Source organism: Pipistrellus hanaki (genome assembly GCF_964339955.1).
Source record: "Pipistrellus hanaki genome assembly, chromosome: 6".
NCBI lineage: Eukaryota > Metazoa > Chordata > Mammalia > Chiroptera > Vespertilionidae > Pipistrellus > Pipistrellus hanaki.
In genome coordinates this window covers 52,578,522-52,599,331 of record NC_140508.1, presented here as the reverse complement: position 1 = coordinate 52,599,331, position 20,810 = coordinate 52,578,522, and the positions used below count along the sequence as shown (strand labels likewise).

Below are 20,810 nucleotides of genomic sequence, written 5' to 3'. Positions count from 1 at the left end.
ACCTGCCGCCTGGAGGGAACCCTGTGCTCTCCAGCCCGGACCTGCCTGTGGTTGAGGGTCCTAGCAGAGCTAATCCCCCGCCCCATGTCCCCAAGGGCCAGGCTCTTCAGACCTGGACCCAGAGCGCTGAAGACCTGGCACTGGACCCTGGACTCTCACTCTGGGCCTGAGCTGCTGGCCGTGAGGAGCAGGGAGGAGGTGCTCTCTGGGGCTTCAGAGGCTGAGGCACAGCAGGTCAGCGGGGCGCACTCCGGCCCCGCCCTCCCAGGCTCCCTGTGGCCAGGCCATCCCGAGGTCGCCCCCTGGGCCCTCCTGTCTCCCTCTGCGCCCGCCCGCGGGCAGGAGGTGGGGCTCCGGGTGTTTACCTGGCAGGAGGAAGCCCGGGAGGGAGGCGGGGAGGGGCGGGGTGCGCGCGGCCTCGGAGGAGCTGTGCCTTCAGTCTCCGCCGCCGAGCGCCGCTGAGAACGAGCCTCCGGCCCCGGCAGCCCGCGTCCCCGACCCGGAAGGCGGCGCCAAAGGCCCGGGGACCCCGCGCTTGGGGCCCGGGCAGCGGGGAGGCGGCCTGGACCCCGCGGAGCCCTCGGCCTGGGAGCGGCGAGCGAGCGTAGCGAGGTGGGTGACCCCCGGGGGCGGCGGCGCTTTGTCTCCGCGCGCTGGTGGCGGGGCGCGGGGCGCGGACGCACCGCGGGGCCCAGAGCGGGGCTCAGCCGGGCGCGGGGCGCCGGGTGGAAGGAGGCCCAGGGCGGGGGAGGCCTAGGGCAGGGGCTGTCTTTGCTCTGGACCAGGATCCCTTCCGGGCCGCGTGCGGGACCCCGTGGCGGAGGGCGCGCAGATGGCAGGGCAGGTGGGGCAGGTGGCGGCCCGCGGGCTCCCTGCGCTTGGCGGGCGCGGGTGCTGAGCGGGTCTGGAGGCGGCGGGCTCCCGGGTGGCCTCTGGCCCAGCTCCCGGTCGGGGTCGCGGAGGAGCGCTGGGCTGGGGGTGGCGATGTAGGGGTGGGAGGTGACCGAGGCCAGAGTGACTACTCTGGGCGGCACGGACACGGTCATCGAGGAGCTGGGAGGAAGGCTGGGGGCGGGAGGGGGGAATTTCTAGGAGCTTCAAGTGCCTCCTTATTCCTCACCTGGAGCCCAGCGGACCACCCTTCTTCCCCCGCACCCCTAGGGGAACCCCAGCTTCCCTTTGTGCTCAGAGGTGGGGAGAAGCCACTGGCCCGGCGGCTTCCGCCTTTGCTGGGCCGTCCAGCCCGCCGCGCTGCCTCCAGCCGCAGGCTTCCACTTTCGCCCACCTGCGCCCACTTGCTGGCGCGGGCCCTCCTGGGCAGGAAGCCTCCCTGAGCCGCAAAGGTCAGGAGGGGCGCCCCAAGGTGTTGTGTCTGCAGTCATCCCCCTGAACCCAGCCAGGTGGCTCTAGGTGGTGAGGTGCTGGGGGCGCCCAGTGTCCCTTGGGGTCTACTTTCTTCGGCTTTCGAGGGAGCGGTGGGCTTTGTGAAAAGGGTTCGGTTTCTTTGGGGACCTGGGTAGGACGCTGGCAGGAAATGGGTGCACTCCGGTTCCTGGTTCTCTGTTTCGCCGTTGAAAGACTTAAGAATCAATACCATGTGTTCCCTTGATCCCTGCACCCACGGAAGTCACTGGCCCAGCTGGGGGTGGGGGGGAGAGGGGGCTGTACTGGCAGCTGACACCCACACTGTGTTTCAAAAGAAGGGAACTTTATGGGTCCCTCTATTTAAAACCTGTGGTTTGGGGAGAAGATTATAGCCTGCCAAAGTCAGGGAGACTTGTACAGAACAGTAGCCCAAAGGCCAGGGCCACCCTAACCCCTAGTCCGCTCAGTCCTGCACCCAGGCTATCTGGCAGCGACCTGGGAGCCTCTGGGCCCAGGTGTGCAGACTGGGGAGCTAGCAAGGGGCAGCTCTTCCCCAAGGATGGGCCGAAGGACCCAGGAAGAGGCCGCAGCTAATAGCTATGTTTCTGCCAGCCAAGGCGCAGTGCCCATCAGTAGTTTTATTTTAAGTGTAGTAAACAAAAACCTGAAGGGAGAGACTCCAGTTAAAAAGTATTGTAAAATGTGGTTAGCAGTAACTGCCAAGGATGTAACTGTTCTGAAACAACTACTTTCATTAACGTGGGGTTGAGCAAAAGCTATTTGGTTCACAGCCACTTAGAAAATCTCTCTAAAGTATCACCTTTCTGCCCAAAGGGGAGGACACGTAAGGCAGGCTTCCTGTTCTGTGATTTGGCTTGTAAAGCCCAGTCGTGGTGGTTTTGAACGGTGGGTGGGTCTGTGAGGACACCGAGCTGGAAAACCTTTCTGTTAACTGTCCTGTTTCTGTCTGGATGCTTTTTCCTTTCTCTCTAGATTCTTTACACATTTGACACAAAGTTAGCAACTGTCTGGCTGCCTTTCTACCCAGGTATCCAGGCAGCACTTACTGCCCAGGCTCCTCTGAGAGTCGCAGACCACATCGTCACAGTTGTGACTGCTCCAGGATGCTCTCCTCTGATATAATGACTCTCTTACATCCTGGTTTCGGCTGAGTAAACCAAGGCATGGAGACACGGGGACACTGAGGCTCAGTTCCAGAAGCCCGTCACTAGCGTGGGTTGCCGCCCTGTGCGGCCTTGGTGAATATGACAGCCCAGGAGCCTTACAGAGCTGGCTTCCTCTTCTCCTCCTTCTTAAAATTCCACCATGAGTGAGTAACCACGCCCAAAACCATGCTTCCTCTTCAGGATGATTTGGCTGTAATGGTGCTGCACATGTCTTTGTTAGTCATCCTCTCCTTACCTTCCCCAGTTGTCATTCCTGAGAGAAGAAAGTATTCAGAAGACGTGGTGTGGTTTCTATTAAGTAGTCATCAGCAGTAAGATGCTTCTGTTGGTCCAAAAGACACCCTGAAGGAAGCTGAAACCAGCTGAACTTGGGGGCTTGGAGATGGTTTTACACCACAGTGAACGCACCAGGATGCCCTGTGCTCCAGCCACGCGGAGAGCCAACAGCAGCTGGCCTTTCTCCTGAGCAGACTCCTAGTCTCCGCCCGAGTGTGTAGTGGTCCAGCGAAACCAGAGACACAGAGTCAGGAGGAGGTGCATAGCAGTGACTTATTGCAAGGACAGGGCTGGGGAGGTGGCCAGAAGGGAGGGAGGCTGAAGCTCTCAGCGTGTGCCAAAGCTGCCTCTGCAGAATCGCCCTCATGCTCCAGCCAGATAACTCGTATTCTGAAGCCATTAGGAATGTCCCAGGCTCGGTCATTGTTAAAAATTCAAAAAAGGGAATCTGTATGTTATTTTACCCTGAATTCTGTGACCACCAATTGTGGGATCCCTTAACACGACCTGCGTGGTTCAGGGCACACTCAGAGTCCGGTTTCTGGACAAGGCCGCACACAAAATGAAGAAAAACTGACTGGAAAAGAGTTAATTTGGGAAAATGGGGCCAGGCGGGTGTCCACCTCTAGGGAGAATTACTCCATCCTCTGGCCTTTTACTATTCCTTTTATTGAGACTCTGAGACAAAAACATCCCTTAGGCAGAAAATTCCAACAACAGAAAATCAACAAGAATTTACATATGATTAACAAATTAAAGTTGCCTCAACTACCACTATCTCAACTAGATGATGGGATAATAACTCCGACCATTCAGAGCCAACAAGGTTGTCCAGCTCCCTTTACATTTTATTACCAGTGACAATGTTTGGTTTAGGTTTCCAGCAACCAATGAGTAGGTGTGAGGCTCTATTCTGAAAAACTAGACAATCAGAGGACAGGGACAAACAGACATGAGTGGGGCTTCTGGGATATATAAAAAATTATAAAACTCAGAAACATGAAACAAGCCATGCAATAGAAAAAGATGGGAGAGCACAGGCTGGTCTGGAGGAGAAAACCCAGCCAGGCTAATAAAATATGCTGAGGTGTTTTATCCACATGTTATCAGAGAATTGAAAATTACATCAATGAGAACATTTTTCATTTCCATTGTTCTGGTAAACACTGTTGAATTCTGACTCACGTTGTTATGAGTAGGAGGGTAAAAAAGAATAGACACTTTAGAGAAGGATCTGGAAAAGTTGGAGATGAATGTGTCCTGTGGCCAGAAAAGATGGTTACCTTTTATGACCCTGGGGTCTCATTGGGGGAGAATCTGGTCTTTGTGTGTGACATACATACACAGGATACTCATGGAAGCATTTCTAAAAACTTTGAGGTAATTTTAAGAAATCATACAGAGCGATCTATATACCCTTCATAACATCATGCAAAAACTATAGAACAATATCACAACCAGGAAAATGAACATTGATACAATCTGCCAACCTTACTGAGGCTTCAGGTTTCACCAGGCTGCATGTGGGGCAAAGGGGTGTGCGTGTGTGCTCAAAGTTCTGTGTAATTTTATCACACACGTATGTTACGCCCAGACTTCATGATCCCCAAGGACCACCAGGGAGCTGAGTCCGATGCAATAAACAAAAGAGCCTTTTCCATGCTAACATGGGCTCTGTACCACTCACGCCAGCAGCATGGCGGAAGAGAGAGAATTTCGCCCAGTCCAGGGGTTTTACTCTGGCCGGTGGTGATGTCACTGCCTCGGCTAACCCTGCTTGGGCTGGGTCCAGTTACGAAATGGAGGATAACTCTGCCCTGCCCCACAGTGGAGTCAGGAGCTCATCCTCGCCCCACCCTGCCCTCTCAGTGGAGTTGTGGGACCATCCGCAGTCACATATGACAGTTTCATCACAGGGTTCCTCACATGGTCCTTTAAAACCACAGCCATCTTCCCCCTTCTCCCTCCCTGAGCCCTTGGCATGCACTCATCTGTTCCCCGTTTTCATAATTTCATCATTTTGAGAATGCTATCCAAGTGAAACCTTACAATGTGGAACCCTTTCAGATTGGCTTGTTTTCATTAAACACAACTCTCTTGAGTGCATTTATAGCTCATTCTTTTTCATTGCTGAGTAGTGTTCCCTGGTACAAATAGACCATCACCCATGCCATTCATGGGTACATCTTAGAATAGAATCCCTTACTAGTCTTCTATAGCCACAGGGTCTATAGTAGGAGCCTCTGTTTCATTCTCAATAGAGGTGATTTTTGTGTCTTCTTTTTTGTATCAGTTCTGCTGGAGAATGATCAATTTTATTGATTTTTTTTCACTAAGAACTAGCTTTTTGTTTCATTGATTTTTCTGTTTTCATTTTCATTGGTTTCTCTGCTTATCTTCATCATTTCTTTTTTTTTTTTTTCTACTGTCTTTGGGTATATTTAACTCTTCTTTCTTAGTTTCTTAAGTTAGAACTTAGATTATCAATTTGAGACTTTTTCTCTTTTCTGATGTAATCATTTAGTGCTATAAATTTCCCTTTCAGCACTCCCTTAGCTATGCCTACATATTTTAATGAATAAAATTTTTGATACTAAAAAAGAGAGAGACAAATGGCCCATGAGTAGGGTTATGGGTATATACTATGATGTAGTCATAGAAGTTAAACTAAATTACCTAGAACTTCAGGTATCCATATAGCTCAAGTTTGTAGTAACAATGTTGAGTGGGAAACATCACATTGCTAATGAATAAATATGGTATGCATATTTCTTGGAAAAAATATACATTTTTCCTATATAATAGAGGGCTAATATGCAAATTGTCCCCTTGATCAGGTGTTTGACGAGGGGGGAGCCAGCGAGGCCCCCAGTTGACCCCCTCACCCCAATTAGGGGTGGGGCCGCCTGGCCAACTGACCGGGACCCCACCCCCGATTGGTCCCACCTGTGCCTCTAGTATATATCCTCCTACCTAAGAAAAGAGTAATATGCAAAGTAACCGTCACTCTGTTGGCAGGGGGAACAGTTAGACATCAATCAGGCTGGCATGGGAGTGGTTAGGGGTTGATCAGGCTGGCAGGCAGAAGTGGTTAGGGGCAATCAGGAAGGCAGGCAGGCAAGCAGTTGGAAGTCAGCAGTCCTGGATTATGAGAGGGATGTTCAGCTGCCCATTCAGGCCCAGTGGGATCGGGCCTAAATGGGCAGTTGGACATCCCTCGAGGGGTCCCAAATTGGAGAGGGCGCAGGCTGGGCTGAGGGACAACCTCTAGTATATATATAAAAGGCTAATATGTTAATTGTCCCTCCAACCATTTGACCAGTCACTATGATGCACACTGACCTCCAGGGGGCAGATACTTGCTGCTGAGGTCTGGCTGATCAGGCCTGGGTGAGATGGACCAGACACACCCTAGAGCCCTTCCTTGGTCATTTCCCAGTCCCTCAGCCTGGCCTGTGCCCTCTCACAATCTGAGACTCTTTGGGGGATGTTGGAAAGCGGGTTTTGGCCCCATCCCCGAAGGCCAGGCCAACGGACCCCATCAGTGCACAAATCCATGCACTGGGCCTCTAATAAATACATAAAAGAACACTATGCATTGTAATTACATGCATGTGTAATAAATATAGAAATCCAGCAAGGCAGGGCTGTCCACCAACCTGAATTACGACATTACCTCAATCAGCATGCTGTTGAAGCCAGTGCATTTCATAACAAGAAACAAATGGCTCTTGCAACTCTGTTTGCATTTTACAAGTTTCAGTCCACACCAAGGAGAAGTCTGATGTCCTCAGGAAAAGCAGCCAGGGGGCTCTGATCAGATCACATTTCCTGTGAGGAAGCTTTGGCTTCAGCCTCAGAGAAACTCCCCCACCCACTGACCGTGTCACCCTCTGTCACCACTGATCAGCCACTGACCCAGTTTCAAAATCAGTGTGGTTCTGATGAGGTGTGTCCTATCACAGCAAGAGAACGGCTTCCCCTTCACTTTCCTGGTGGCCCTTGTTCACTGCTTGCACCATGCTGGCAATGGCCCCAAACTTTAGGGATCAGATGACATGGGATGTCCCCACCGACATGAGATCCCTCCAGTGCTGCCCACCCCTCCAGTCAGTGCTGCCCTGAAGGCAGGAGCACAGGCAGCTGCTAGGATGGCTCCTCCCACAGAGCTCACCCAGACACACGAGGCCACGTACACCCACACTACCCGCCAACCTAAACAGAGAGAGAAACTCTCAACGCTATTCCTGCTGCATCTGGAAACCGAGATCTGGAAACCGAGAGGCAACACACACCACGCACTCACTGAGTCAGTCATGCTGCCAGCAGGGGAGGAGCTGGCGGGGAGGCAAGAGCAGGCTCCCACCAAAGCATTAGCAGAGGCACCTGCCTGGACCTAGGTCTTCTCACCAGCCTATGGGGCAGGGCTGGCGCTAATGTTCCCCTGGGGGTTTGCCAGTCACCTGCCTACGCTTAACCCAGAATTCCTATTCAGTGCAGCCCTAGGCCCCTGTCTCGGCCACACTACACCACAGTCTCAGGGATCGGGCCCAAGAGTATCTATTCAGATGAGCACCCACGAAGTTCTTTATGCTTCCTGATAATCTGGCTCTACGTCAGAAAGAATGACTCATGGAAAAAAAAAAAAAGTTCTGTGCTGATGATATAGTTTCACTTACATGCTTATTTTTGATGCTTTCCCCACAGTTAGAGAATAACATTTTTCCTCCTGCCTTGTGCATGCCAGAATATCTAATGAGGAATATTTATGGACACTCATGCTCTTCATCTGGTTTCTCACATGGTTGAAAACCCAACATTTTTTGCTAAACTAGGAAAGCAAGAAGTGCAGAGCTATGTTGCAGGTTTCCGAAATAGAGCAAACGCAGGGTTACTTTTTAAAACCTCGCTGCCCGTGTGGTGTGCTGTGCCATGCGTGTCTAAGGACATGGAGATAAAGTGGATGGAGTTCTTGCCCTGAAAGTGCTTTAAACTAGTGTGAGGAGGGGACTTGGAGGGCCACAGTTTCCCGGTGTGTGTGTTGAGGGGAGTGGGAGGGTGGGGGGAGGGTGTGGACCAGTTTCCCAAGGCAGAATATTTCTAAGTGCCTGGGATGTGTGCAACCAAACTCTACAGGGCTTTGAGGAGGGGCTGCGCTGGAGGAGGGACGGAGGCTCTCTGGCTGTTTGGAATCAACGCTGGGCTGCAAAGTCTCTTCTGCCCTGAACACAGCTACCCCGGCTGCCTGCCGCCTGCCTGGGTGTTGATCCTCAGGACTGCTTCCCAAAGTCCCATTGGTGGAGAGGCTGCTTCCTCACCTCCCTTCCAGATGTCTGCCTTCCCGCACAGCTTGTAGCACCAGAGACTCTCCCCTTAGTGTATAAGGGGCTGAGATGGTCCACAGTGCGCTCAGTGCTGGGACAGTGAACACGCGTCTCCCTGTTGTGTCTCTGCTTTGCCTAGTGCTCGCAGGTGCCGCATCCACCGGGGGAGGTCAGTGAGAAAGCTAATGCATGCATCTCATGTGTCTCTGCTTCGTGCGCAGGGCTCCCACCTGCGGCATCCACGCATCCAAGGTGGGGTGGGCAGTCCTCATGTTCTAATGCGCATCCCCCATGCTGCCCGGCAGATGTGGGCTCCTCAGAGGTGCTCTGCTGAATCTGTGCTTCACCCAGAGAAGAACGTGGTTCCTGGCCTGCCAGCTGACTGAATTGCCTCACAAGACCAGATACAGTAGAGCAGGAATTTAACAAAATAAACAAAAATGATTCTCATATTTTAGGAGCCAGTTTTCTCCCAGCGAGTGTGCAAGGGGGTGAGGACTGTGATGCTGGTTGTTTCCTCAATGTCTGAAGATGCAATAACCTTGGAATAGCCGAGACCCAGGGTTCTAGAAACAGGAGGAAGAGAGATTGCCTCAGGGACAGTGTCATGCATGCAGAGCTTCGATGAATCGTTTTACACCGCTTGTGAGAGACCGTCGGCTCTAACCGGGAGGCGCTGATCCTTTTACTTTTGTCATTATTTTCAAATGTCAAAACTCCTCATTTTTGAAGAGACAGGACTTAAACCAGACATTGAAAGAGAATCTTAGTCCTTTTTGACTGGTGGTTGGATACTGTTATGTGAAGAGAGGGAGACACAGAGGTGTGCAGACCTGACAGGTGGCTTCCTGCAAAAGCACGGGAATGACATGTGCATCACATTGAGAGATATATATATAAGACATATACACTGAGTTGCCAGATTATTATGAACTCTGAACACATAACAACCTGGCCACTCAGTGTATATCCTATATAATAAAAGGCTAATATGCAAATTGTCCCCTGAGCGGTTGGCCTGCCTACCTGCTGGTCAAATGGGCAGAATATATACTGAGTGGCCAGATTATTATGCTTTCAGAGATTATAACAACATGTCACACAGGGTTAGCAATACCAAGTAAAGTGTGCTAGGAACTTAAAGTAAAATTTAATATGGAGGGAGATTAAAACCTGTTCAAAATGTCACCCCATTATGAAAAACAAAACACTGTACTGGTATTTGTGCGTGAATGTAGGAAAGGCCCCTGATGGTGATTTTGTGGAACTAACATGATATTATTGTCTCACTGAGTCTAAATCTCTGAGACTCCATTTGCTTCTTGAGATGGGCCGAAGAGGAATTTGAAATGTCCCCTGGATTCCCTCCCAGAATTTGGTTCCTGACCTTTCTCGATGGCCCACATGGCAACTACAGTACCTGTGGTCCAGGAGACAGGAGGCGATGGTTCTGCTGGTGGACTCCCAGCATCTTCCGCATCCTTTCCTTAGACTGACCTTCCTGGTCACGGTCTTGGGGCTCTCTTCCCATGGCTGACATGGTGGGTTTCCTGACCGCTTACGGACTTTTGGGGTAACATAGACACTCAGGGAGGGCAGGTATGAAAGTGGGCAGAGAGGAGAGAGGCGGGATTCATTCATTCCTCAAAGCAGGGGAAGCCCACACCCAAACTGGTGCCTGTGGGGCTTCAAGGAAGGAGGGCGGGAAGGAGGGAGGGAAGGAAGGAAGGGAGGAAGAAAGGAAGGAAGGAAGGAAGGAAGGAAGGAAGGAAGGAAGGAAGGAAGGAAGGAAGGAAGAAAAGCAGCCAGCTCAGGTCTCTGTGCAGCGCCAGTGTGGGCCTGCCTCTCTGAGTGTACCTGTCTGCACAGGTAACCAGGCTAGTAATCAGGTAACCAAGCTGCTCCCTCCTGGAGGCCATGTCTGCACAGCAGGCTCTGTGGGCTGACCTGGTTTCAGTGTTTCTATTTTAACATTCAGAGGAAGCTCACAGCATAGGTATTCTCTAAATTAGTTCTTTGGAAAAGGTGGTAATTAGTGTGACAAGCCTCCCTCTGTCTGGGTTGTTTCTACGTATTGTAACTGTATTGTAACTAGTTGCATGTGCTGAACACTATACATGCTTATTTGGTCACAAGTCCTGCTTGACACATGAAAGGCAGTGTCCAGTCTCCACACTGAATCCTGTTGCTGGCCCCATTTAGGGTTTACATTTGCCCTTGACCTTGGGCACCTTGTATGGCTCTGTGGAGGGAGGTCTGCAGGTTCAGGCCTTCCAGGAACCCTATCCAGGCTTGGGCTCCCATACCCGCTGTGTCTGCTTCTCCTGCCCTCTGCTTGGCCCCCATAGAGGATTCGGTGCAGAGCTGAGAGAGTCAGGTCTGTGTGCAGGGTTTGGCACCCTGGCTCTGCCTGCTGCCCTCTGTGCCCGACACCCCATCTATGCCCAGCCTAACTCCTCCCCAGGAGCAGCCCATGAACGGCACAGTGTGTGTGTCCCCACTTCCTTTCTGCATCTGCAGTGTCCTGTGTTCCTTCTGAACAAGGGCTTCCGTTTTCAGGGGACACTTAGCCCCACCCCTCCTGACTCCTGTGAGACCTCCCCCAATGCTCCATGGCCGTGCTGGTCCTCACTGCCACGCTGCCCCTCTAGCTTCTCTGTTCATGCCTTGTTCTACTGAGTGTGATGCTACAATCCAAGGATCAGCTTAGTGGACTCAATACAGGCTTGTGCAATGTGAGTGTGTGTAAGAGCACGTGTGTGGTTTGGGTTCAGGGAGCAGCTTCAGTGAGTCCTCTTCCAGTCACTTAAGTATTTATTGAGCACTTATGTACCAGCCACTGTAGTAGGTGCTGGAGTCCAAAGGCCCTGCTTAGTTGTCTGGGCCATTACTTCTGCTCCACCTGAGGGCAGACCAGGTTCTGGGCTCTCAGTCTACTGGGATTTAACTTCCTGTGATGCCCTGCCTCACTCTAAACTATTTCAGACAAAAGAAGGTTAAGCTCAGCCTGAGGGCTCCCTCCTCAAAGCCACAGGCTGGACAACGCGTGTGTAGTTGTCAGGTAAGCACCCTGTAATGAATACACTCTGCCAAGGTGTTTGCACTGTTCAAACAATATTCTTTATTTCCTATAAAAGATATTCCTGGACCATCTTGGCTTTGGAGGAGAAATAACATTAAAAGGCCTCCACCTACAGGAAATACATCACTGCCTTCCGAAAGGGCACTGATCTTTCTGGGCCTCGCAGAGACCATGTAGAAACTGAAGAGCGTGGGAACCACTTGAATAGATCCGGCTCAGAATGCAAGTGTGTTGGCAGCCTGTGTTCATGCTACGCGTTAGGTGCTCTAGACATTTGTCATCCCGTTGTTCATTTGAATGCCATTTTTTAAATAACAGAGCCACAGAGGAGATTTAATTTCATGGTGTATTTTATAATGCTTCATCATTTGTCACTCTGCCCTCATTTTCACATCAAAGGAAAGAGGTGTGAAATCACTGGCCAACTTGGCCTTTGAGTCTTGAAGGTGAGATGAAGGAGGTTTCCCTTTTGATGGAACTCCTTGACTTAGTAAATCAGAGGCTTAATGCATTGAGATACCCTTTTTTTTTGAAGAAATTAAGTACCTTGCTCAAGACATGCAGTCAGTCCATGGCTGACATTGAATTAGAACTCTGGAGACCATGTGTTGTCTTATAGCTACAAGCACAGCCAAGACCAGGCTGACCCAGGCCCACCCCGCCCACCAGTCACTGCCCCGTGGGGGGCATTACCCACTCTTTCAGGCCTCAGAGTGGGTTACCTGTGCATGAGGTTGTGAGAGGATGAAGAGGACATACTTCTGAAATGTTCAGACAGTCCTCCAGGGCATGATGGCTGCCATCAAAGGACTCCTGACTCCAAATCCAGAGTCCTTTTCATTGCATCATACTCTCCGGGGACATGTCACTGCCCTTTTCTTTAAATATAATTGTCATTTGCTAGCTTCCTTTATCTTTCTATTTTCTCAAGAAGTGAGGACTCATCCAATAAACTGGTGCATGCCTCTGTGAAGACGAGGCCCCGTAGAAGGTGGGCTCTGAGCTGTGTCTCCTGCGGGCCCAGCTGGGTGGGTGATTAGAATCTGGAGATCAGATCAATAAGCCGGGGGATTCAGTATCCTCTGGGGGCTGGTAAACCGATGGGTACTTTAGTCAGATTCAGACTGTAGCTCATGGTCCCGGGCCACATGCATTCCTGTGGTCTGAGCCGGCACACGTGTTCCCCACACACAGCTATGAGGAGCCACCTTGCCTGGCATTAAGGAATCTATGTGTTGTTCCGGAGGCTGTCAAGGTGCCCTTCCACCACTGGCTCTGGCCATGAGCAATGCTCGAAGTATTCCCGCTTCCTCTATCACTGCTGTGGTGTCCCGGGTCACCTGGCGCACGCGGGCCTGTGGCAGCGGCACACGCATGGCTGCATTCCCTCTAATTACATCGTCAGTGTCCTGGGCCGGGTGGCACGCATGGGCCTGTAACAAGACCACGCATGACTCCCTCCTTGACTAATGAGGGACGTGCCCCGGGAGGCAGGGCACAGGGTCCGGCCACAGAGGCCACGCCCGGCTGGGCTTATTCTTCCTCCGGCTCATGCCTGGTATCCTCGGGTGACTGTGAAATATTAACCAGCTGTTCCCACAGCTCCCCAGGAAGTAACATTTACCCTCCGGGGTTTCAGATAAGGAGCAAGCTAGAGCGCCTGCCTACAAGAGGGGGCACGCCCTCTGCCACTCACACTTGGGTCTTTCTCTGGGAAACCTGGCCTGCCTGCCCCCTCCGCTGGACCTCTGGATGGGGAGATGGGCAGGGCAGACCTGCTGTCGGGCCTGTGCACAGAGGCAGGGGGATGACAGAGTTAGGCACCAGGACTACAGTCTCCAGCCTCCCATCCTCCCAGGGAGGGTGTGCCCTGCGTGTGCCCAGCCAGTCCCCGCCCTGCACCAGAAAGGCCTGTCTGGACCTGGCTGTGGGCACCGGAGCACACCGGCCTCCTGTGACTCCCTGGTTTTACACAGATATTTCTGCTCTCTCCTCAGAGTTGAGGAAACCTAAGCAGCTCACCTTTTTGTTTATTTTATACATGAGTTCCTTGCTCTTTAAACTTACTGGGTTTTCTTTTAAAGATTAAACACGCAGCTGTCTGTCTGCCCTGCCAGCACTCTGCTCTCACCTATCCCCTTTTGTATCGCCTTTTAGGGGCCGCAGGGTCTGGTTTACCTGCTGGGAGCACACAGTCACCCTCTCGAGAACCACACCCACCAGGGGAAGCTGGTTACTGGGCCCAGGATCTGCTCTGGGTGCAGGGGGGGGGGGGGGGTAGGGACCATGTCTCCCGACGATGGGCAGGGACCATCAGCTTCCCACTCTCCAGAGGGCTCACCCTGTCCCCAAAGAGGAGAGAATGAAGCCACTCTGGAATTGTCACACTGTCCTTCTCTGCACTTAACTCACTTTATCCCTCTCCTGGGACGCGGTCTTCACGCAATCAGTCTGCATCCGACAGATGCTCCCTCGGGGCTCAGCACATGAGTCAGAGGTCTCCGGGGCCTCTCTAGCATGTGAAAACGCACCATCACCTTCCCCTCACCTGTCATCCCTCCAGAATGTAGCGAGGCCACCTCCAAAATACAAAGACACCCCCATCAGCACGGGGTGCTCCTGCAGACAATGCAGGTGGCTGGGGCTCATGGAAGGACCCATGTCCACCTTTCCGCAGGTGCGACCTGAGCCTTCCCCAGCGGGTCGAGAGGTAAGAGCCCTGGGTTTGGCTGGGAGGCTCTGCAGGAACCGTGGCTGCTCTGTAGCAACAACAGGACAGTCCAGGTGCCTTCACAGTCTACTGCAAAGCAAAGACTCCTCTGACGTTAATGACAAAGCACACAGAATTATGAAAGCTCTGCTTTAGTGAATTTTTAAAAATCAAAGAAAGCAAACGTCACTCCCGGGTGGATTTTAAATTCTGCCGCCCCACACGCATGTTCATTCTCTCCATGCTGGGAAGACTGGTGGATTCCCAGGGCGTGGATGTTGAGCTGGGAACTGTGGGCTCAGTGCTTCTGTGGTTTCTCACTGACCCTGCTCTGTGGCCCAGGGGACCTCAGCCCACTACCCCCCTCAGGCCCTCCCCACCAATGATGTCCCTATAATGTTTTAACACAACTGCATCAGAACAGAAGAAAACTTGCCCTGAAATTTTATACACAAATAATCACACCAGAGACAGATGGTCTGCTGGCTCTCTGCTCATTATGAAGCAATAGAGTTACTGGAAAGTTTTTATCACAAGAAAGGTGAACTTTGACAGTTGAGATATACATGGGTGATAGGCGCTTTGGGTTCCTAAGAGCTTCACGTCTGTCTCCTCTGCCTCGGGCCCCTTACGTACCACACAAGCCCCTCTCTATGGGAAGACAGGCCATTATGTTGCTGGACTGTGGTGGGCAGGTGGCTTCATCTGCCTGTCCCCTATTTAATCCTCTACAATGCCACACTGCAGAGAGGATGAGAAAGCAGATGCTGAGGGAAATTAAATTTGCTAAGGTCCGCAGTAAATAAGAATAGGGAGGCACGGAATTAACACGCAAATCATTCCTTTGCATGCACTTTTCACCAGCTGTCTCTGTAAGATCTTAGGCAGAGAGCGGAGAAAGCCGGTTTTCATTATCAAACTGTATGCACGCACAGGTGTTCATAAGGAGCAGGTCCTTGTAACCCTTATTTTCTCAAGGATGCTTGTGAGAGGAGAGCCCTCCTTCTCTTACTGTGTTGGCAGTTTAGAAACGTGTGCTATCTCGGACTTGCCTCCTCAGATAAGTTCATATCGTCCGATGGACCCCAAGTTTTAACTGAAATATTTTCCTAGAGGCGTTGTTATTCTCTTGCTTGGTTCAGCCTTCTCAGCGTTAGTTTCTCAACGGTAAAATGAGAATAAAGGTTACAGGGTTATTTCTATAATTACATCACTGTAATAGCAACCCTGCCCATTGAAACATTCACTTTAGGAGTGCTTTCTTGAACATGGACTCAAACAAAAAAAATTGTCCAACCAACAGCATCTTATGAAACTGAAGCCAAAAGAGCCATAAGTCTGTAACGATTATGCCACAGTGGTGCATTTCCTACAACGTGGGTGTAAAGACAACTAGACAAGTTGATTAGAAATGAGCCCAGGCGTACAGTAACAGGCAGATAACAGACCGCCCCACCCCACCACCCCACCCCACCCCACCTTGGGTTCCGTCCTGGCGCCTAGAGTTTCTGTTTATCTCCTCACATTGGGGGAGGTTTGGGGAGATAGGAAAGATGCTTGGGGACCACATCTATGAAGCCAGCCCTCTAGAAAGACTTGAATTGAAACCTCTATTCCACAGTAAATGAAACAAAATTTCACAATAATCCCATTTCCTGTAAAAATGCACTCAAGGGCCCTGCAGAAATAGCCAGTTTAGCATTTTAATATTGGAAGGCGTCTCTGAAGTTTGGGGAATGGCTATCTCTTCCCTCACTGCCCGTTCTCAGTATAGTCTTTTATATAATTTTTAATTTTTTTTCAATTACAGTTGGTACACAATGTTATATCATTTTCAGGTGTGCTACATAGTGATTAGACATTTACATGCCTTACAGAGTAATCCAGCACCCCATAAGTAGTACCTGCCTGGCCCCATCCACAGTTGTTGCAATACGGTTGACTGTATTCCCGGTGCTGCCCTTGAACTTGCAGAAGCTCATCATTGTGAAATGCATGGGCCGTCTGTGATGGAGCGGGAACTTGGTATGGGCTCATTGAGTGTGGTCACTTCTGGGCTCCTCAAGGGCCACTGGCATCTTTACTCCTTTCCCTTCCCTGAACTTGACAGTTTGGAGTGGACCTACACATGTGTGGGCACTGACAGAAAGGTCTCTGTAATGTGAATGATGGTGGGTCACTGGACAGCCAGGAGCATCTCCTGCACCGCTCACCACCCATCCTGGTGACAGACACCTGGTGGGACGAATGAGAAAGGGACCAGCCAGCACCTAGGGCCCACCCTCTCCCCACCCCTCACCAGCTCCCACATGGATCTCATTCTCACCAGCTCAGTGAGGAAGCTTTTGTTACTTCTACTGTATAGGAAACTGAGGCTCAGGCAGGTGAGTCACTTGCCCTAGGTCATGGGCAGGAACTTGGATTGAAACCTAGGCCTCAATTGCCCTGTTTGCACTTTAGAATGATCTGTACTTGAACTTGCAGATAGAAGCTAAAATGAAGCATGTGCAGTAGAAGCATGGCAGGCAGCCATGCATTTCATAGTGATGAGTTTCTGCAAGTTCAAGTACAGCACTTGGAAGAGCTAGAACGTCCCTGGTTAAAATACGTAGAAGCCATTTCCCCGCCATGCCTCCACCATGTCAGCTGCCCCATTCTCAGGCGCTCACATGCACGAGGGATGTGCTGATTTCTCAGGGGCTCCACCAAGAAAATAGGCAGAAATCTCAGAGCGGTGGGAGCATATTATAGAAATGAAGCCACACCGTTAGGTTGGATCGCTCTCCCATCAATCTTGAGGCTTCTATTGCACATGCTTCATTTTAGCTTCTAGCTAGCCGACACAAATTGTGGATGATCCTGTCAGCATGGAAATTTTCACTAATCCAGTGCCTATTCAGAAATCTCATCTAGAATTGAATTTCTGCCTTAGGACAGTGTCCTGATATAACCTAAAAGCCCTTCCCACTTCCCACGTGTTCATTGTGCATTATTTCACCCAAAGCTTCTGAAATTACCCAGAAATGCTTCAGAGTGAGCCTGGCTTCCATGCGGCATTCCACATGTTTACCACGTTTTCCTCTTGCTCCCTCGTTTTGATGAATTGCAACAGTGAGGTGAAATGAAGATGACCCCCATCTTCCGGCTCTCTGGTTTGCAGATGGTTCTTCTCATAGATTACAGAGCCCAGCTGCTGATGCGGAGTTCTCAGGCACAGTCACAGCGAGGAACTCGGCCTTCCCAACCCCTCCTCCCACCCGCAGTCAGACTGAGAGCAGAGTGCAGGCGACTGCCTGTCCACGCCATCTTCTCCCGGCCGGGCCACCCGATGCAGGCCCAGTGCCCATCGAGGATGCTCAGAGGCCGTCTTTCCACTGATGAGGGCCTGCCACACATCACATGTTAACTTTGCTTTTCTTGTCTGACTTGTATGTAAATTGTGTGTGTAAGGCTAGACTCTAACTGCTCTAAGTGGTACTTCAGTCCGTTCTGTTTGTGTCCAAGAGCCACGAGTTTTTTAAATGTTGACTACAGTTCCCCCCAAGGGTAGCCTAAGGTTTTGCTCTGAAACATAAGGAGGATTTGATCAGAGACGCTGGAAGAATGATTAATTCTCTTCCAGGAGCCAAGGAAGCGTCTGCAGCTAGATTTCAGCTGTGCTTCAGAGACCCTTCACCCCAAAACACTCCCCCTTAGTCCACAAGCAACCCCCAAATAGTCACTTGTCGTCCTGCATGAGGCTTGTTCCCTGGAGGAGGGAGCCTTAAGTTGGGGTTACCTGATGCCAGCGAGGAAAAGGAAAAGATGGGGCGAGGGTCAACGGAAATGGAGATGGCCGAGGCAGGGGACTGCGGATAGAGGACGTGAGCTGGAGATGCTGGCGAGGTGAAAACAAATATGATTGCAATGGGAGAGCCCCGAAAGGCCAAGCTGTCAATGTTAATGAAGTTAACGATTTTTCCTGTGCTTAGTTTAGAATAGACCAATTCTTATTCCTTAAACAGGGAGATAGACCCGCAAATGGTTGGGGCAATGCCATTTCATGTATTCAATATGGATTACAAGTTCTTAACATTTAGTTAGAACCCTGCATGGAATCAAAGAGGAACAGCTATTGTCCACGCACGCACGCATGCTCTCTGACTACCGCTTGGACCCCATGAGGACAGCACAATGTCTGTCTTCCCATTTCCGTACCCATTCCTATCAAGGAAAGGAGTATATGTGACCCCAAACCTCAGTCTCTTCAGTGACATCACCCCAAAAAAATGTTTCTGTCTAATTTAAATAAATGGGGAAGGTAGACGGTGGACTCCCATTTCATACTGGAATGATCCGAAAAGCTGTACTTGCATTTTTAAAATCATACACTTTAAAGCATTGTTTGTTTTTTTTTCACTCTCCTTGTGAAACATGAGGGATTCATATGATTCTTCAAAGCTAGTGCATTTGTCACCACTAGAACCATGTCTTTGATTTACGGGCACATTCTCACTGCTTTCATCTGAGTCGTTTGAAGTCCAGCACTCTAAAACGCCCCCTGCGCAGGCTCTCTCTGCAGACGTCTCCGGCCCGGCGCCCATCTCCACACTGTCGAGGGGTGGCTGTGTGGTTCCTCCTGTGCCGGCTCGTGGACCCCCACACCCTGGGAGGTGAACTGTCAGGTGTCCTGGGTCCTTTCTCTCCAGTCTTGAGGACCATCCGTGTGCCCACTGAGGCCCTTCTGAAAAGAGCAGCCACATCCTTCATTGGTATCGACGAGGCCCGAGGGCTGCGGCACCTTTGGGGAAACCCAGATGCCAGCAGGCAGCTCCCTCTTTTCCGAAGAAGACAGCCTCCAGGGGACGCGCTGCCTTGCATTCAGACACGGACATTTTAGAAACCCCCCTCCCCATTTTTTAGGAAATGATTCATGCTTGTGACCTTGGGAGGAAAACTGTTCTGCGTTCTGCAGGAGGTGGGGACCCACGTGTCCTTTTTTTTTTTTTTTTTTTTTTTTTTAAAGAATGCATCATGGAAAGCTACAGGTGTAACTGCCCACAAAGCCCTCGCTGCACCAGGTGGGCAGGGGTGTGGACGGAGCTTGGCGTTAGTGCCGGTACAGGGATGCGGTGGGACCCAAAGTATGTTGGAATGGGTTTAGGCTAAATTATTCAGTTTTGTGCCCTGTTTTTTTTGTTTGTTTTTTTTGTTTGTTTGTTGTTGTTGTTGTTTTTTTTTTGGGGGGGGGGGAGACCGGTGAATTTGCTATTAGTGTTTGGGTTAGGAAATAGGAACAAGAAATACAAACTTAAAAAAAAAAAAAAATCCAACTTTATCTCCTCTGGAAATTCTGCAGATTCTTGGCATACTTGTCTGATAAGCCGCCTGATCTTGAGGTTTCTCTGCAGACAACTCCCTGGGCAGCGAGCACGGACTCGTTACCTTTCACTTGTGGGCACCTCCGTGCATCTCAGTCATTTCCCGACGTGGCCCCCGCTTGTGAGCTGTGATCCCCTCTGTACGGATGTGTCTGTGTAGAAACAGCCCCCGAGATGGCTGGGGATGGCCTGGTCATTTTACCGATGAGGAAACACCGGCATGTATTTGTCACGGAACAGCACTGAGATCGGCAGCTCCCTATATTCTAGCCATTTCCGTGGACCACTAATAAGATGCTCCTTGTGTCTTGAGTCTGGGGTTTTAGTTTTCTCTCTTCGGGAAGGGATACAGCGCATCTCACAGGCATGCTGTCCTGATGAAAAACAACATGGAGAATTCTAAACGTGCCAGCTTTAGGCTAATACCTTCTCTTTTTCTTCCAGCCTCTGGAGCTTCCTCGGAGCGGGATGGGGAACCACGCGGGGAAGCGGGAGATCTTCACTGAGAAAGCCCAGAAGGTAAGAATGAGGGGCTCAGAGATCCTGGGGGTGCACGTCTACCTCAGTCCTCGGAGTGGGTGCTGTGGCTCCGGCTTTCTGCTAACACCAGTAGACTGTTCCCCTCCAGCCCCCAGCAATTCCAGGACAGTGCTCGGCCGCCGCTACAGCCCCAGATCTGGGCCTGGACTCCAGACCACCATGGAGTCCAGTGCTGGGGCCTCCGCAGCCCTGCCCACCCCCCTTCCTGTGGAATGTTTTCAAAATGCAGCTAGACAGGAAATGTGGAAATAAACTCCATCTGAGTCCTTCTAAGCTGCCGGAATTCATCTTTGCATTTCCAGCGCAGCCCTCGCCATTTCTCTCCTGTTTCACAGGCATTAATCAGCTCCTCCACTTGGTTCTGATTCTTGGCTTTGGCCTGGGTTCATGGGAGTGTCAGCAGAGAGTGGCTCCCAGCCCTCTGCCTGCTGAGCCAGGCAGGTACTGTCCACACCCACTGCTGGGACAGGAGCACCAGTGGGACTGAGACCCAGGCCCTTCCTAACCCCAAATCCAGCATCGCTGTTCTCTCCTGCTTCACTCTCCTCCTGCACTTCCTGCTAAAACCAGCTACTGTCATGGTAACGATGTCACAGAATGGAAAGCAGAGTCACGGAGAAATGGAAATCCTTCCAGTTCCCTAGACTTCAGCCTGGGGCATCATGTGATAGAGCCATGGTGCCTTTGAGCCCCAAATTCACCCCAAAATTGGACATTTCTGAGTTGATTGCAGTGCGTTGGCAGTTGTTGGAGACTTGTCTATATAATTTCTTAGGCAAGTCCCATAAACAAGTTTGTTTGTTTTTATTTGAGAACTCAGGTAATTCGTAGGTTAATCATATAATCTATACTTAAGAGCTTAAGGAACTGAAATGTAGAAAGCATTTCCCGACAGACATGTACTGACCTCCTCTGACACTCAGCTGCACAGAGCCATCTTGACAACGAGGCGAGTTCTTAGTCTGC

At 50.9% G+C, this 20,810-nt stretch overlaps 1 protein-coding gene across 6 annotated transcripts in view; it reads left to right on the top strand.

Annotated features, from left to right (window-relative positions):
- Positions 1–388: 388 nt before the first annotated feature.
- MBP (myelin basic protein) overlaps positions 389–20,810 on the top strand; it is a 77,667-nt gene continuing 57,245 nt past the window's right edge. For 3 of the 6 annotated variants that reach the window (XM_084887689.1, XM_084887688.1, XM_084887687.1), the window contains exons 1-2: positions 391–612; positions 19,749–19,823. In XM_084887689.1, the coding sequence (XP_084743815.1) occupies positions 19,773–19,823 (51 nt within the window). In that variant the 5' untranslated portion in view covers positions 391–612; positions 19,749–19,772. Of the gene's footprint in view, positions 617–11,141; positions 11,214–19,748; positions 19,824–20,810 lie in introns of those variants that run through there. The other 3 variants (XM_084887686.1, XM_084887684.1, XM_084887685.1) reach the window with 3 other exon arrangements.